Below are 17316 nucleotides of genomic sequence, written 5' to 3'. Positions count from 1 at the left end.
AACATATGTGATAAAATATATATAAGATATAGGATATAGAATTATTTTACTGTATTCTTATATATTATTATAAATGATATGTATTATAATATATTATGATATATAGTATATCTAATACATCATATATTACAATATGTATGATTTATTGTAATATATCTCATCCTATCTCTGCAATGCACACGGTGACGGCAAAGCAGAGGCCATAGGGCACACGCAGGAAGCGAAGGACCGCTTTTAGCCCGAGGCTCGCCCCCGGGTGCCGTGGGGAGCAGGAGCGCCCCTGGCCGCAGCCCCCCGGGAGCGGTGCGCGTGTTCCTCCCCGCGGTGCCGGCTGCTCCCGCCGCGGCCGCGTGACCCCGCGCGGGGCTGCCCCGCTCCAGCGCGGCCCGCGGCGCTCCCGGTGCGGCTCCGCCCGCGGGGCGGGGCGGGCGCTGCCCTGGCAGCCGCCGGGACGCCGCGATGCCGGGCGCCGCGGGGAGACGGGCCCGTCCCGAGGAGCGGCGGCGCAGGGTGGCCCCGCTGGCCGCGGCCGAGGAGGGGGACGAGGCGCTCCTCAGGGGCATCTTCGAGATCGGCAAGAGGAGCTGCGACGTGGTGCTGAGCGCCCGGCGGCTGCGCTGGAGCCCCATCCTGCCCGAGAGCCCCGCAGGTGCGCCCGGCGCGGAGCGGTGCCCTGGCGGCCGCGGGACCCGCGGCTCCCTTCCCTCACGGGCCGTGCCGGGGCTTAACCCAGAACAAGTAGCTCATAACGCGTCTCGTATCTGACGCGACTTTTCCCGGCAAGAGCCTCTTGGCGGGTGATGCGAAAGGGACGAAATGTCAGAGGTGGTGTTTTCTCGGCTGCTTCGCCCCGGGCGGAGCAGTGAGAGGGTTGGATTTGGTCCGTGCTGCGGCGGCGGCTGTCGGCGCGCTCTGCCGGGCGGGGGTCACGGCCCTGGGGCCGGGCCGGGGCGAGGCTGCTGGGGCACCTTCGCCTTGCTCCCTGCTTTTCCAGTAAAGCAGCACCCTGGGAGAGAATGGTCTCACAAAGGGTTTGATCCAGTGAAACAAACGATGCACAAGTTTTAGAACAAAAAGAATTCTTCTTAAACTTATCCCAATAGTCTTTTTTTTTTTTTTTTTTTTCTTTCCTGCTACAAACTGTAAAAACATAAACTCGCTTTCAGAGTTACATACAAACTCTTTTAAAAGTGCCTGGTGTCTGCGGTGACCTCCCAGTGCTTATGGGAATAGGAAAGCAGCGTTGCATTCAGGAACGCGGAGTTTCCTGGCAGCACAGTTGCCTTCTGCTGTGGCGCAGTTAGCTTCTCCAGGCCTAAAATACCAGGTTTATTTTAGTGGTATTTTGGACAGAACTTAAAACTCATACGGCTAAGATCTGACAGCCATAAATTTAGCATACAGAGGAACAAAGTTTCTTCCACGCATCGCTTTTTCTATGTAACGATAACCTGTTCCTCTTCAGGGCTGTGTGTATGCTGCAGTGTCTCAGTAGCCGTGTAGAAGCCTGTAATTCCAGTGCTGCTGCTGCAGAGATGCTCACAGCTGAAGTTACGATGTTTCGTCTCCTGTAACCATGTTGGGATACCAGAGCTACTGAAATCAAACTAACGTAGTGTCATGCATAGTTATTGGCTCTTATCCTCCGGACAGTGAAACCACATTAACACAGTGTTGTTCTCGGACTTAGATACCATCTTTCCAGCAGGACTGTTGAGTTGTGTAGAGGGCTGCGCTGATGTGAGTAGATCCTTCCTCTTCTGGAGCCTGTCTAGGTACTTCAGTAACACTGTTACACAACGCTTTTCCCTTTTGGGATTAATGACAGGTCTCTGTGTATGTTATCTGAAGTGAGATTTATTAATTATTTAGTTCTGTGTGCAGTGCTCTAATATGATTGCGCTTTATGTTCTGGCTATTTTAGTGTAGTGTGAATTATATATCAGGAAGTTGGATCCGTGATTGTCTTTTATCACTGGTGAAAGTTTTTAAGGTACAGACAGCAAATATGAATTTTGATATATATCACTTCATGCTTCCAGGAATGGGAATATACATATATATATATATATTTTCCCTAGGGAAAGTCCACCCTCTGAATTGCTACTTAATGTAAGGTCATTTTATCCTGTGCTTACTCATACAGACTTCATGAGCTTTTCTGTCCTAGTTCTTGTGAGGTAATAAAGTATTTCTTGAAGTGTAGTGCTTGAAGTCAGGCATGTTGCAGATGTCAAAACTTTAGGGATTATATGGAAAGCAGCACTGACAAATTGGTGTCAGTTATATCAGGATTTGGGCTTTTACCGCACACGTATTAAATATATGCCAATACTTCATTGTCTCCGACAATTCAGTTTTGTCCTATGTTGTATTAAGCTGCTGAATATTTTAGTTTCCAAGAAATTCTTAATGTCCTACTTTTTTTACTAGCTTAAGTGGAAAAGGCCGTGGTGTCTTCCAAATGCTAGATTTTTCCCGAAGTCAGTGGTAGGCTATAAACTTTCACTGTAGGATTTCCAAATTCTTAAATGTCAAGTACTTAACAGTGAAGGTAAAAGGATTTTCTGTTTCTTAATTGGTATGGATGCCACCACTATGTCATCTGTGGCTGTTCCTGCTGATGCAGTTGCAGAGGTCAAATATGAGTTTTGGAACCTGAGTGGTTTTTTTAATCTCATGCTATCTGGTATCCCAGTAGGAATTACCCTGGGGCATGGGACCTGTTCTGGTGCTGGGAGAAGCCATCTGTGTTACTGTCTCGTTTGGTGTAACAGAAGTGCTGCAGTGCAGTGTGCAGGCTGAGCTGTCAGTGGATAGAGGGGATGGTTGGTGGCTGTCTGGGTAGGTCTGTTCCACTGGGATTTAGCTTAAGCATATTTTCTCCAAACCAAAAGCTTCATAATGCATTTTACCTGGGGCTGTAAAAGGTCAGGTCAGGTCTTCACACTTTGCCAGTGATGCTAAATGAAATCTCTTGGACTTTTATGTACTAATTCTGGGTATTTCCAGAAAAGACCTTTCTTCTGTGGCTGTCACTCTAGTCTGTCAAATCAGAGAGCTGTCAGGCAGTCGCTTTCTCCCCTTTAGTTTAGCCGCCCCCAACAGTTCCTCAAAAGTATTCCTGGCTTGTTGAAGTTGTTTGTTATCCACAGTTCTGCAGTTAGAATCATAGAATAGTTAAGGTTGGAAAAGACCTTAGAGATCATGCAGTTCCAACCCCCCTGCCAGGGGCAGGGACACGTCCCACTAGATGAAGCTGCCCAGTTCTCATTGCATGGTTTTCACGTGTGGTAGCTCATGCAGCCTGGGCTCCTTCAGCTTCTCCTAAATACAACTCAAAGCTCCAGTTTAAAGTTCTCAAGCAAGTAACATATGCTGTGCCTGGGCTTGCTCATTTTGAGCTCCCATATGTGTAGTTCTGCCCCACTGCACTGTTTCTGTGGAGCTTTTGGCAGTGTGATTATCCGCCTTCCTTCTTTTACTCTCCCTTTGATTTCTGTAGCTTCTGTCTCGTAGAATTTTTTGGCTACTGGTGCTCACTGAAGACTTTTGATGGCTCTGTTGCTCACTTTCCAGACCTCATAGGAGGCTCCCCAGCAGCCTCTTCTCTCCTTTCAAATAACCATGACCCATTATGAATTTTGTGTGTTCTCTGTTGTAACAAAGCTTGGGCAGGCAACTGGACAAGGAACCTGGGAGAGCAAATGTGTGAAGTGGGAACTTGGGCAGTGTGAGGCATGGCTTGGCTGCCCCCTCAAAAACACTAAAATTACAGCCTGAGTGTGCAGCTCAGCTGAGCCTTTTCTTCTCACTGGAGCCAGATACCCTCTGACCCGTAGCTGGTTGCTTGTTTTTAACAACGCTGTGGGTGTTGCAATGAGGAGTAGAGCTCACAGTCAGTATACTGTTACCAGCTTTTTCTCTTACTTTTCTCTATGTGGCTTTCCTATGCTATAGTGACTGAAATTAATCAAAAACAAGACTTCTCTCTCTGTATTAATAATCCAGCCCCAAAGCGTAGAACTTTCCATTTTGGATGCTTCTCCAAAACCATACTAGAGAAAGCTATCCAAAACACAGATTTGAATATCATATGTGGTTTTCAGAAGTTCTCAAAAGATAGTAAGAATGATCAAATGATGGAAAAAAGTTTATTTACATTTTAAGAGCAAATGCTCAGAGTGGATTTTTCTGTGTGTGCGCTGAAGTTTGAAGACTAATGAAATGTAGGGGATTAGCAGCAGTGGATATGGGAATCATTTGTATTTTAGACGTGTCAGTACAACTAGTGTCGATTTAGTCATCTTTATGCTGTTCTTCCAACATGGCTTGTTTTTGCTCTTGAATGAGAACTTTATTCCTGGCATTTCTTTAAAGCCTTCAGCACCATGTTAAATATTGCTACAGAATTTCCTGATTTACGACAACTGCTGTATTTCAGCATGTTTCTGTCAGATAGGAAATGGAACAAGACCGGCACTTGCTCAGTGTTTTACTGCTATGTGAGGTCAGGAGGCTTTTGATCATTATGAAAACCTTTCTAAGTGTAGTTTCTTGTGTGTGTAATGTACTTAACTGAAGGGTATATGAAGTTGTTCTCTCAGACTGACAGCATGTAGGCTGGACTGAGTATGTGGATAATAATAATTTGAATAAAACTTGCTTTTTTAATATGAGTAATGGAACATAATATTCTAAATTAATTGACCAATAAGAAAGTAAGATCTCTGGAGCAATCCAGAGGTTAATGTATCATTGAATATATATTTTCTTAATGCAGTAAAAAAGATCTATATGTTGTTTAAGTATGCTATTCTTATACATAGGATACTAGAGTCCTTGTTGATATCCTTCTAGAATGTAAATTAAAATATTCTACATAAGTGCAGCAATAAGGAAAAAAAATCACTGATCTGGTGCAACAGTGAAAGAGTTAGCAATAAAGGACTTAAAATTAATTCCGAGTGCATAGTGGCCTGCTGCCAAGGCTATTTAGGAACAGATGTGGCTGAAATAGATACCAATAGTCTGTTTGGGATCTCTAAAGTAAGACATCTGTCAGTCTGTCGGTCAGTCAGGAATAATGGAAATGGGAACTGGCTGTTACAAATTGTGAATAACTGAAGTTCCATGTTGGTGAAATTCAAAGCTTTTGATTCTACTTCTGACATGTAGAGAGCATAATTTCTCTAACTGACTTATCTGTTGTCCAAATAGGAAAACTGTTTTTAAGGAAGAGACATAAAAATAAATAATATGAAGTGCAAATGAGAAGTGCACGTATCACATTAACATATGTCTTTAAGATGTAAATTGGAGAAAGCAAGTATGCAGTTTTAAAGACTCTCAGGATGCCCAAACTTGCAAGATGTTCTTAAATCTTTTTCAAAGAAGTGCGAAAAAATAATGTCCTTTAGGTAAACTGAAGTAATTTATTAATTTAAAACTTAATTTTGAAATTTTAAAATGATTGAAAATAATAGTGAAAAATTAAAAATATTTAAAGAAATGGGGTATACTGATTAAAGGTCTCTTAACATTTAGTCTTTATTTCAGGTGATTTCTAGACTTAATGTCTTGATTATGTGTCTCTTGTCTTTTATCAGGATATCAGTTAATGGTTATGTGTTTGTGGAACAAGTTACATTGTTTCATGCTTTCTGGTCTTTTTCTCACATTTCACATGTTTGTGTATCTCTCTACTTAGTTTGAAAGGGATTAACGTATGGGTGTCTAATAGTGGATTTCATATGTACTTCAATTCTCTACCCCCAAAGACAGAGACGGAATATTTAAATCTTTGTTCTGGAAAATAAGTGTCTATGCTGTATTTTGCAAATTGTGTGTGTCTGTTTGTGTTCACATACATGTTAAGCTGTGTTTGTGTTAGTGAATTGGATTCTGATGCTACGTGAGTCTGAAATAACAGGATTTATTTAGCTTTCACACAAAGTAATAGCTGTTTTTCCTGGACTTTTATTTTTTAATGCAGAATTATTTCTATAGGTGATATTGTGGTTTGTGTTATAGTAAAGCTCTTGTAGGCCATAAAATGGCAAGTTTTAGATGTGTGATGGGGTTTGGTTTTGTGGTGGGTCTTTGTTTTTCTTTATTTCTCCTGTTGCGTTCTGTAATAATTGCACCTTGCCATATAGTATTATAGATAAGGTGATGCTCTGCATTATTCATCTCCTGTTCCTGCCTGGCAAGCAAGGGGTGGTGGCTGCCCGGGTGCTTGGGGTGTTATGCATCATCAGGCAGTTGGCACAGCAGTAAGAAGCCAGACGTAGCTAGTGCTGGTTTTTGGCTGCTGAGCAGGCCAGTTGAAGGAATATAGGTTGGAAACCAGGAGCAATCAAGAATACTGTAGTGGGGGTGAGCTGGTGTGTTGAGAGAGTCTAAGGGTTTTGGTGACTTGCCATATGGGTGTGGGAGGGATTTGGGGATATTAGTAAACCAGAGGGGAAGCTGAAGTTGTTGCTGGGCAGATAGGAAGTCATGCAGGGTGGTGCCATAGCGTGCATGATACGGGGTAGGGAAAGCACTGGGAAGTCAGAGGAGATGTGATAAAGTGGTGAGGTGAAGAGAGGTAGGATGCAAGATTGTTTGAAAAAAAAATTATCAAACTTCCACAATTTTCCTGTTTATAGAATAACAGCTGACTCTTTTGACTATGCTTTCTGTGCAAAGGTGTACAAGAGCAAGTTGATGGTCTTGCTTATACAGCATGATGGAAAGAATCCAAATATGTATGTTAAAAAACCTCAAACGTTGATATACTAATCAGTGTCTGATATCTATGCTATTTTCATGTCCTTGATAGTGCTGTAGGGCTAAGAGTCCCTTCTTCTGTGTACGCTATTGTTCTTTTTAAATCATAACCCCAGTATGCAGTCAAATCCCTTCTCTAAGCATTTATCTTTTATCTCAGTTTCTGAACTGTGCTGTTCTTCAGCCTTTGAGAAACATAATTTTTTTTACCCCTCTTTCATATTCTCGGTGCTCTTGTAATCTTTTCTCGGTTGTCATTTTATCATATCATCCCTGAATCCATCTCTCTCTAGTATGAAATTTTATGTCTTCTGTTGCATCAAATGTTACTAATATACCTTGACTTCCCAGTGTATTTTGTTGGCAAATGCACGGTTTCTTTAAGGCAATCCCCTTCTCTTAGAAGCAGTGCTCTGTAAACCTCCGAGAAGCCATATAATTCCTGAAATCTTTTCCTATTTTTTTAGTAACATCTGCAGGAAACAAAGAAAAAAAAAATCTGGTGAAGAGCTTGGCTGCTCAGAGTCTGAGACCGAGACTACTTTCTTTGTCTGTGGCTGTTTCTTTTCTTGGACCGTGTGTATAATGTGGTTTTGTAGCATCTTGTGTGGGATAGTTGTTGGCATCATCGTGCCTAAAGGAGTGTTCTGCTATGGTAAATCCATATAAACTTGCCTCCATAGTTGTAACTGTTCATGGTAATAAATGGGTTAGAATTCAGAGTATGATGTTCTTTTACATTTTCTTATTTTGTGTCTTCGCAAAAGACATGCACAGATTAAGACATTTCTATTTAACAGTTACAAAACAGAAATAAAAATAAAGCAGGAGACCGTCATCTGCTCTTGTTGGAGTCAAAACAAACAAAACTAAGATAAACAGTTTTCATTATAGATATCTTATTTCTTAACTCTGTATATTACAAGAGCAGCAGGTACATAATAGATGGTGTGGTTATGCAAAAGCTTAACAGGTAGGTATTGGATAGAAGGAATCCTTTTTTGTTTGCTGTTTCATTTAGGCATTTCAAACCATTTTATGGACTGCATTTAGAAGAAAGTTTTTACTTAAATACATATAGTGGTCTAAAAATATGTTTACATTTAGACAATACAAAAAAGCCTAAATGGCTGAAAATCTGAGAACACAGTCCTGGAGAACTGGATAGGCTTTGCGTACCTTAACATTAGTTGGTCATGGAACTAATGTTTTCCTTTCAAGGAAATCAGTGGTCCTGTTTTTTATGACTTATGTTGTAGCAGTATGTGCAGACAAAAAACCATAATGTGTTGAGTATCTGATACATGTGTTACCATATTGCCATAAGGAACTGCTATTATGTTAGACACCAACTGATTTTGTGATAGTGTTGGATTTCTCTCACATATGCTTATGTTTTTGTACAGATGATCCTTTAGGAACATCTGCTAGTTTTGTGGTGGTATCTGCTGTTTCCTTTCAAAATTTGACCTTTCTGTCATTTACTACTGGGACTGTTATAAAGCTGCATTATACTAAGACCCTTTTCTAAATTGATTCCTGTCTCATAGACATTAACTGTCAAGTTTTTGAGTTAATTGTGTTTCACCGTTCTCTGACATACTACAGAATTGAGCGCAACTGTAAAGTTAATAAATTAACCCTTTAAAATACCACTTAATGGTATTTATTTTTTTAACAGCTAACTTGAAATAAGTGACTAGAATGTCCTCCTTCCAACTGTTTGTGTCATCTCAAAAATACTTGCATCTGCAGGTGAAGTATAAGAACAGTATTTCTCGAACTATTTATCTAGGGAACAAGTTTTAGAACTCCCATCTTGCAGTTTAGGAACCCTCCTCCCTTTATTGAAATGCTATTAGTTGAGATACTGTTCTTCGGAGAGTAATACCAGTTTAGGATCACATCTTCAAATGTAGCTGGATAAGTGAAAATGCAAGCACAACTGAAATTCAGTTGCGATATGGCACTGCAGCTGGCAGGGAAGTCCTGACCCTGTAAATGCAACCAAAAATTAGTTCTTGGCATGCTCTAAACTCCTCCTCTTGAACAAATAACCAAGATATATTATAATCTCTCTTGCAAATGTGGAAGTTATCAGTGTAACTGGATTTTATGTAGTTACAATGAAGAGTTGAAGACATTGGTATTCCCTGTTTCTGCACTCTGTTGAAGCATAGAAATCCTTTTTGTAGGACTTGCTGTGGCCCTCTGCAGGAAAAAAATGGTATATTGTTTTTTTTTTAATTTTGAAAAGTGGCAAATTATTTTGTTTCCAACATATGATTAGTATTACCTGAGTTTATCTTTTGGGAAGGAGTTTGGTGCTCAGAGAGGAGGGTATTTGTTTGAAGCCTTCAGCTGTATTTGTACCTTTATCATGGTCTTAAATGTGAGTGTTTTAAAATGCTTATGTGGAGATCAAGTTGGTGCTGCTTATTTTATTCCTCCCCCAAATTTTCCTGGTTTGTTTCCTTTTAAGATTGAAGAATATCCTCAGTTTATTCTTTGGTGGGTGGGTATTTGATTAAAAGAATTTTTTGGTGTGTGATTTAATTTGTCATCCTAGATGACTATTGTAAAATATTTCAGTACAGTGTCTATTGTAAATGCCAAATATTGAATGTTACTCTATGAATGTTAGAGATTAAAGAAAACAAAACAAAGCACAGAACTTGTGCCGGTCTCTTTAGGTACAACTATCAATTACAACATAGATCTTAGCAACTTTGAAATTGATGCAATAAATGTTTAAACCCTTAAATAGCAAAACCAAGAAAATGCTTCTAGACACACTTAAATTTAGAGTTTTTGTAATATGATTGTAAGCCAGAGCAGGTGGAAGCCAAAGGCTTTATTTTTGTAAAACTGGGGCTCAGTGGATCACAAATTATTCAAATTATCCCAGGATAACTTATATAAGAATTAAAAATTATTTTTCAGGCTTGCCATTGGCTTTATATTACAAGGAATTATTATTTTTCCTTCCTAGTAGTATGGAAGCTGCTGTTTTGTCTCATGGTGTGTCAGTGTAACAGACTCAGATAAAAATATTTATTTGTTGGGTTTTTTGTTTGTTTTTTTAAAGATGTGAAAAGCTGTTTAAAAAAATAAAACTTGTAGGTCTGAATTTTCATGTGAGCCTTGATGTGTGGAAACCTTTCTTTCAGAGATTTGATGAAAGAAAATTCTCCTTCTTATGTTTAAGATCTGGTGCGACTTCCTCCCTCTTCTGGCTTCTTGTTTAGTTGTAGCTGTAGGAATATATTCGATTTCTGAGAAAAAAAATGTGTGGTGGTTTGGTTTTCCTTGCAGTTCTCTGATCTGTAATGTGGCTTTTTCTTGCCTGTGTATTGCAACTTTAAACAAATGGTCAGTCCTTGAACAGAATTCAAGACCAAACTCTGAATTTCCTGTTTTTTTTTTTTTTTTTGCCATGTGGGCTGTGTAAGATGGTAGTTACTGAGGTGCTTTTCAGCACAGAATAGTTGCTGTAGTTGTCAGTTTATTTGAACTGTGACAATATATCTCTTCTGTCAGTCCATACACTCGAGTGAATATAGGAAAGTATGCTTTGTGAAGCTCAGAAAATGTGAAGCAACAGATGTTATGTACTGCACAATTGTACGTATCCTGGAAACACATCTTTACACAGTGCAGACAGTCTTGGAAAAACAAAATCTGACATACAAATGATCAAGTTAAGGGTAACAGCAGTAAATACTTAGGACTAAATATAATGCTGTTTTGCAGATATTGTTCTGCATTTGAGTAATGAAATGGTCATTATTCTATTAAAACACCCTATTTGACAGATGTTTGAAAATATTTTCATTTATATTTTTATTGTATTGTTGTAGTACAGTACAGTAGAAATAGAGTAAGTATTCTTACTTAAAAAAAAGTTACAGGAAAATGGCATTTTAAAAAAAGCCTATGTTATTCTAACTTAAGTGAAAATTCTTGTAAATAAATTGCTAAAAGTAAGTAGGAAAAATGTCAAGATAACTTCCTAGCTCTCTGTGTGAAAACAGCACATTTTTGCCTGGCTGATCTGTTGAAGGTTCTGAAGATGGTTCAGAATGAGATTTTTCCTGTCCAAGTCCTCTCCCTGGTATGGTGTTTATCGCCAGGCCGTTTGGAGACTCGTCCAACAGCTCTGTCAAGAAAGGTTCTGAAAGGTTTCATCCTTGGCTGGTTTTGGACTTCCCAAAGGCCTGCTCTGTCACGCTCTTGTAGTGTAACTAGGGGTGAGGTAGGTACTTAGGGATCGAAATTATCGTAGCACCAGTAACTATGCACTAACAGTTAGATGTCGATAGATGGTAACTCATGTTGATCTCAAACTTTGAACAGATTTGTGGTTTCTTTTAGGAAATTCTGCAGCTGACACATTCTAGCATAAACCTAAATATATTGATATGTTACAGTAATTGGGATAATATTGTGTATTGAGGTCTATTTTTACTAAAGGAAAAAGAGTGCTTCTGAATATTGAATGTGAAATGTAGTGTTTCTTGGTCACTTGACTGCAACACACTCATTAAACAAGGCTGTGATTGAACTAAGAATATTCTCCAGATCCTTTTCTGTTCCATAGGTCTTTTGTGATGGAGGTGTTGTAAGAACTATGGTTGCTTTAGAAAATGATACTTAGCAGAAGAAAAGAATACCTAATAAATATTTGACAGTTTTTGTTTTTTTACTCTAGTACAAACCAAAATGAAATAAAAAGGCTTTTTTTTTTTTCCTTTTCTTTCCTGTTGAGGAGTTAATTATTTAAAATATGATGGAAACGAGAGCAGGTGGTGTTTTTGAAATTTTGTCCCTAGGTCTCACTTGTTTTATGGAAACCATTTGTGGAATGTACACACAGAAATTCAGTACTGAACTTACCATGTAATTTATACATATATGCTTGTTTGTCTTGCTTAAAGCAACTACTGCTTTTTATGTTTGCAAGTTTTACAGTTTAGCAGTTTTAGTTTGTATACAGGAGCGTACTACTAAAATGAACGTACAGTAAACAGAAAGCTGTTCTTAAATTTAAGTTTCTCTTTGTTTTATGTTTCTACTGTTTGTTTTCTTTGTTTAACTCATAAAGTGAAGGCTGCCTGAAAAGTTCATATTGCCTTTGGTATATTAACAGTGTGGTCTGGAAGGAACATTGAAGAGAAAAAATGGCATGACATAAACACAGAAAAGCAGAAATGTTGATTTTTTGTTTTGTTTTGTTTGGGGAGTGTTAAAATAGGAGTGAAAAAGCATTTAGAGATTGTCAGTTATATCCTACGGCACAGCTTCTGAGACGTGGCTGTTTCACTGATTTGACTGGGCAATGGGACAGTGAGTCCAAGAGTTGATATAATTAAACATAGTGTAATATATTTATCTCTTATTTGAATGCCATCAGCTTGAGATCAAGATCAGGAGCTGTAGCTAGACCAACTAATGTATGTGATCATAGGTTTATTATGTGGAAAATGTCATCTGTCACTTAAACAGTTGTTAGGATTATTATGTTAAGGATCATTAGGACATAAATAGAGACTAAACCAGATGTTTGTATGCTCTATAAACCAGCAGTTATTTAACCACATCTTGAGTACAGTGTGCAATTCTGATGTTCTCAAAAGAGATGATGTGGGACTAGACAAGGGAGTGACAGTGATTAAAGGCAATGAATGGCTCTTGGATCACCGGCAGAGCAGGCCAGTACATTTTGGTCTGAAAGGGAGGCAGTACAGATGGGGCATGGAAGGAGTAGATGCCAATGGTTTTCTGTCTTCCAACATAAGAAATATGATGCATCTACCAAGGCTAAGAAGAACCAGGCTCTAAACAAAAGGAATAATCATGCAGCAAAAAAGGGAACTGTAAAACTTAGTGCTGAAGAATACTGTTAATGCTAAAAGATTTTGTGGGTTCAGATGGGGATGGAAGGCCTTATTTGAGTGCTGTCAGACCTGCAGAAACTGCAGTCAGTTCAGGGTGTCCCAAATGAAAACAGGTGGGGACTGGAAGAGTATTAGTGGAAAATAGAATAAATGCTTGCTTTATTCCTTCTCTTTTCTTAGCATCTGCTTGTGGCTGTGGTTTGACATAAGATACTGGGACAGATGGACTTTTGATCTCACCTGGTATTACTGGTCTTCTGTATCAGAAACCGCTTAAATTTTAGTTAAATGATGTTTTATGTAAAATATCACTAGTCTGTAACTCCATCTGCATTTGCACTACTAAGCAGGGTTTCTTGGTAGAATTTGAACTTCAATTTGCCTGTCCTTCCATTTGCAAGATACGTATTTTTATTGGTCCATTGATATAGTTTGAAGAATTTATGTTCTTTGTCTGACAAGATATCAAGAGGTTAATTTCATTAAATGGTAAAAATTACAATACAGTAGCAGACTGTGTAGGAATTACAATACCATAGCAGACTGTAGTAGACTGTATAGGAAACCTGCATTTCTTAGCCATGAGTAGCTTGAAAATATTGCTTGTACATATGCTCATAATTACTATAGTCTTGGGATTTTATTTTCATTGTGGAGAAGGAAAGTTAAATTCCAAATACAATAGCCAAACTCTTATAGGATATGAGTCTGAAGCCATTACAAACCATTCCAGAACAGTAGTTTGTTTAATCAACCTCAAGATTAGTAAAAACAGCAATTTCAATATGCTTAGCTAGTATTTTTCCATAAATCTCTTTCAGAAGATTTCTGATGTTCATGGGGTAGATGACGACCTTCAATGTGAAAATTTACTTTCGTTATGTCAACAGCTTAAAGGTGTGTGCCAAGATATCTGTAGTCATTAATTCTTCAGCACAGGTGATGATGGTTTTGTTTTACTGGTTCACTTTAAAGCTAAGTCGAAGATTATTATCTGATTTGTAATGTGTGCCTGGATATATGTAGAAACTCAGAGTCCTTCAGTTGACTTTTAAATGAGCGAGATAAGTTTAATAATGAGGAATATTTAGATAGAATAGCATCAATAATGTGCATACTGCTTAAGTGTCTGTTAGAGACAGTGTGGAGATGCATCTTTTTTAGTTGCTATATGGGTGCTTTGAATATGAATCTCTTTCTAATCCAGCAACCGTATGCAGGATCTTTATGCTATGGGTAAAATTCTCAGGATCTACAAATAAGATATTTACATCAACCTCATAGTGGTAATCCCTGTACGTATGTGTCCATCTTTGTCATCTGTCATGTGTTTCTCCAGCAGTGAAAACTCATCAGAAACGGTTTTGTTTTTTTTTTTTGATATGTTGACCAGTAGTCTTTCAGTTTGATTTTAGTACTTCTTAGTGCTAGGGTTAGGAATAGACTGTGATTAGGAATAAGTATGTAAATATAGTATATAGCCACAGTTACCATGCTGAAGTTAAGAGGAGCAGGTAGGAGATGTCAAGGAATTTGCCTAAAATAGGTGGGAGACTGCTTGTTTGAGTTTATTCGTGCATGCAGGGATGAAAAGCATAACTCATAGAACATTTTGGGGTGAGGTTTTTTTCATGTGTTTTTTTTGATTAGTGGCTCTGTTTTGAAGCAGTTGATATGCCTGTCAAAATAAGTAGGTTTCTATATGTAACCTCATATACAAATGTATTTTGATGTAAAAATGAAAGTTATTTCTATGCAGATAGTCAAATTTGAATTTCATAGTTAGCATAGATAATGCTAAAATTTGATTCACAAAGCATTTAATGGATTCTGCATGTCCTTTAAAATGCATTAACTTATTCTACTTTATGAACTGGTCATTACACAAATCAAAACCAAGATGGAGATCTTTTGGCTTTTGAGAATCTCATGAAAATTTCAAATTGTGTCTTAAATGACTCATTGCCGTCTATTCTTATTCCTCAACTGTGTAACAACACAAAATAATAATAAAAAAAACACCAAAGTACTGGCTTTACCTGGTGACTTTAGAGTGTATTTTGATTTCCAAAAAGCATTACACATAATTTTCTTACAGTCTTATCAGATATTCCCCAGAAGTATATTTTCCTGGAAAATGTTTTGTAGAGCTGTTGATAGCCTTTATCAGTATCTTATGTACATGGTTTGAACTTTAAATTTGCTTAAAGACATTTATTATTTAGAATTTTAGTTTTATTTCAATGTAAGTGTATTGCAGTGTGTGTTCGACAGTTCTGCTGCTAAATGGAGTAAACATATACTTAGCTTGCTGCGCAGCTACATGGGCACAGGTGGACATCTTGGTAGTATGCACCATGCAGGGAAACACATGGCACTACACAACATGGGGCAAAGAGCATGCCGTTTGAATTAGAAGTCATTTTATGGATACCTTGGAAATTTGTGCTTGTTCATATATGGGCTGTAATTTCTAAAAAAAGGTGTACTTGTCTTTATATTGAACATTTGTGATACACACGGCACTCTAATGCAGTCGTCCTTGCTTTGGTCAGAGAGGCAGTATTGTATGAACCTGTTTATGTCAATATTTTAATAATTTATCTTTATAACTGCTTTTGTCTATATTTATAGTAACATTGGCACCCTGTGTACAGAAGATACAATCATTGCTGAAAGGAAACTTGCATCCATCTGGAAGCAATAAACTTTTCTAAAAGACTGCACAGTGTTACTTAATCCTGTGATTTCTTACTGTGAGTGAAATTAAGGTTGGGTTCAGTTGTGTCACATCATATTGGTATCAAATCTTCTGTAAGAGCTTTGTCATAGTGTTAAGCTGCAAACAAAATTTTAAAATTGATGAAAATCTAAGAATGTAATTTCCTCAGTCACAGGATTATGCATGACTGCAAATGTACTCAATTCCATCTAGTAACAATAATTGTAATACTAGAAAGCTTCTGGAGTATTGCGTTTTGTAAGCTTTTTCTTTATCTGAAGTGCTAATTTGAACACTGCACAACTGACTAAATATACCTTACATTTTCCATTGTGTTCAAAGCAATTTTTGTATGATACATAGGTAGTAGAAAGTATATTTTTAATATGCCAAAATATTTTACAAAGTTAGAGAAATTTGAACAGTTCTTCTAAGAGGAGGGGAAAAAACCTCCATGAATATTATAAAGATCATATAACAGAAGTCTGTGGGTTTTTTTTTTTGTTGCTTTTCTTTTAAGTCTGTTACAAATGTTTTGTACATGAACTAAATAGGATTCATTCATTCCTGCAGGCAAAATGGTGTAACTTATATTATTCCTATTCCTGTGTGGCAACTGAGCTGAAGAGCATTGGGGTGAGGGAAGGGTTTTATGCTTGTCAGAGGACTCTGGTGTTGCTATCGCTGTCTCTTACCCTTGGGCTAGTGTTGAAGGTGCAGATAGAATAATACAAAGGATGGCTGAGTTTATGAAGAAAGCTCCTAAAAAAAATAGATCAAAGATCAACAAGGATAAAGCCAAACATGCAGTTATTGATCAATGAGAAGTTCATGGATGAGCTTATCTAGCATCAGATGGTGTGCTTTAATACCTAAAAGCATGAATTGCTATTATACGTGAATTGCCAACAGCTTATGGAAGGAAACTGTCTTGTGTTTAGAATGGGATGCGTCTGTTCTTTTATCCTAAGTAAAGCGTTGACTTGAAAATCTTTTCCAGAAAAGACCAAAATTTAGGTTTTTGAGGCATGTTGTGTTCCCTGAAAGTAAGACATTGATATTTAGTAGTGTGGATAGATTGTAAATCTGTATTTGAGGCTGAAGCAAGTCTCATGCCAGTAAGAGTCCAGCAGAACTAATTATTAATTTGTAGTAAATAAAATTCAGTGATGTCATGTGGCTATAAGAAGCAATGTTGATTCCCCACTCCCTTTATTTTCTGACATGACAGAAGTTATTGCCATGATTATGACATAAATTAGTTGGTAAAAAACAGTGTCTATGTGTGAGATTTTTTTTCTAAGGCATGTAAAATGAAGTTCACGTTTCCTCTTTGGCAATTCTTTAGTTAATCGTCTAGCTCAGCTAGCCCATAGTCTTCAATCACATAAGCTCTCGGATTCCAGTCTTCTATTTTATTTCAGAAATCTCTCTCTTTTAATGAATTGCATTATATGATGGCTATGTTGTTGGTCTATGAAAAACTAGTCATTTAATCCGATGCTTGGGTTTGCAGAGGTTTTACAAAATATGATGGAGATCATTGATATTTGTTAACCTGTTGTTCTGAAGTTTGTTACACAACTCCTTTTACTTATTACATGAAAAGCTATGGGGTTTCAGGCACTTATAAAAGATTTGCTGCTGCTTTTTCAAACATATTATGAAATTAGGCAGTATGTGGGCCTTACTTAGCATAAAATGTAGAGCTTTCTATAGTAAATTTATTTTCAGTGGTGTGGTGTTAATGGGAAATTTTAACTATTGAGAAGGAAAGGCTTATCTGCAGGCTTCCTCTCCATTGCTTCAGATTCAGAATTGCTCACTGTCTGCCTTGTTTCCTTTCAGCTAGTATTGTTGCTCTGTACAACATTATTCCCAGCAGATCTTCCTTTTAGGAGGTTGTTTTTCCATTTCATCATC

At 38.0% G+C, this 17316-nt stretch overlaps 1 protein-coding gene across 1 annotated transcript in view; it reads left to right on the top strand.

Moving 5' to 3' along the window:
* The first annotated feature begins 415 nt into the window (after positions 1-415).
* Positions 416-17316, top strand: part of CERKL (ceramide kinase like) — a 57919-nt gene continuing 41018 nt past the window's right edge. The window contains exon 1 of the mRNA XM_054069398.1: positions 416-649. Coding sequence (XP_053925373.1) covers positions 460-649 — 190 coding nt within the window. The 5' untranslated portion in view covers positions 416-459. The remainder of the gene's footprint in view (positions 650-17316) is intronic.

The sequence above is a fragment of the Cuculus canorus genome, chromosome 6 (assembly GCF_017976375.1).
Source record: "Cuculus canorus isolate bCucCan1 chromosome 6, bCucCan1.pri, whole genome shotgun sequence".
In the NCBI taxonomy this organism is placed as follows: Eukaryota; Metazoa; Chordata; class Aves; order Cuculiformes; family Cuculidae; genus Cuculus; species Cuculus canorus.
Note: the sequence above shows the minus strand (reverse complement) of the source record. Positions and strands in the feature narration are given on the sequence as shown.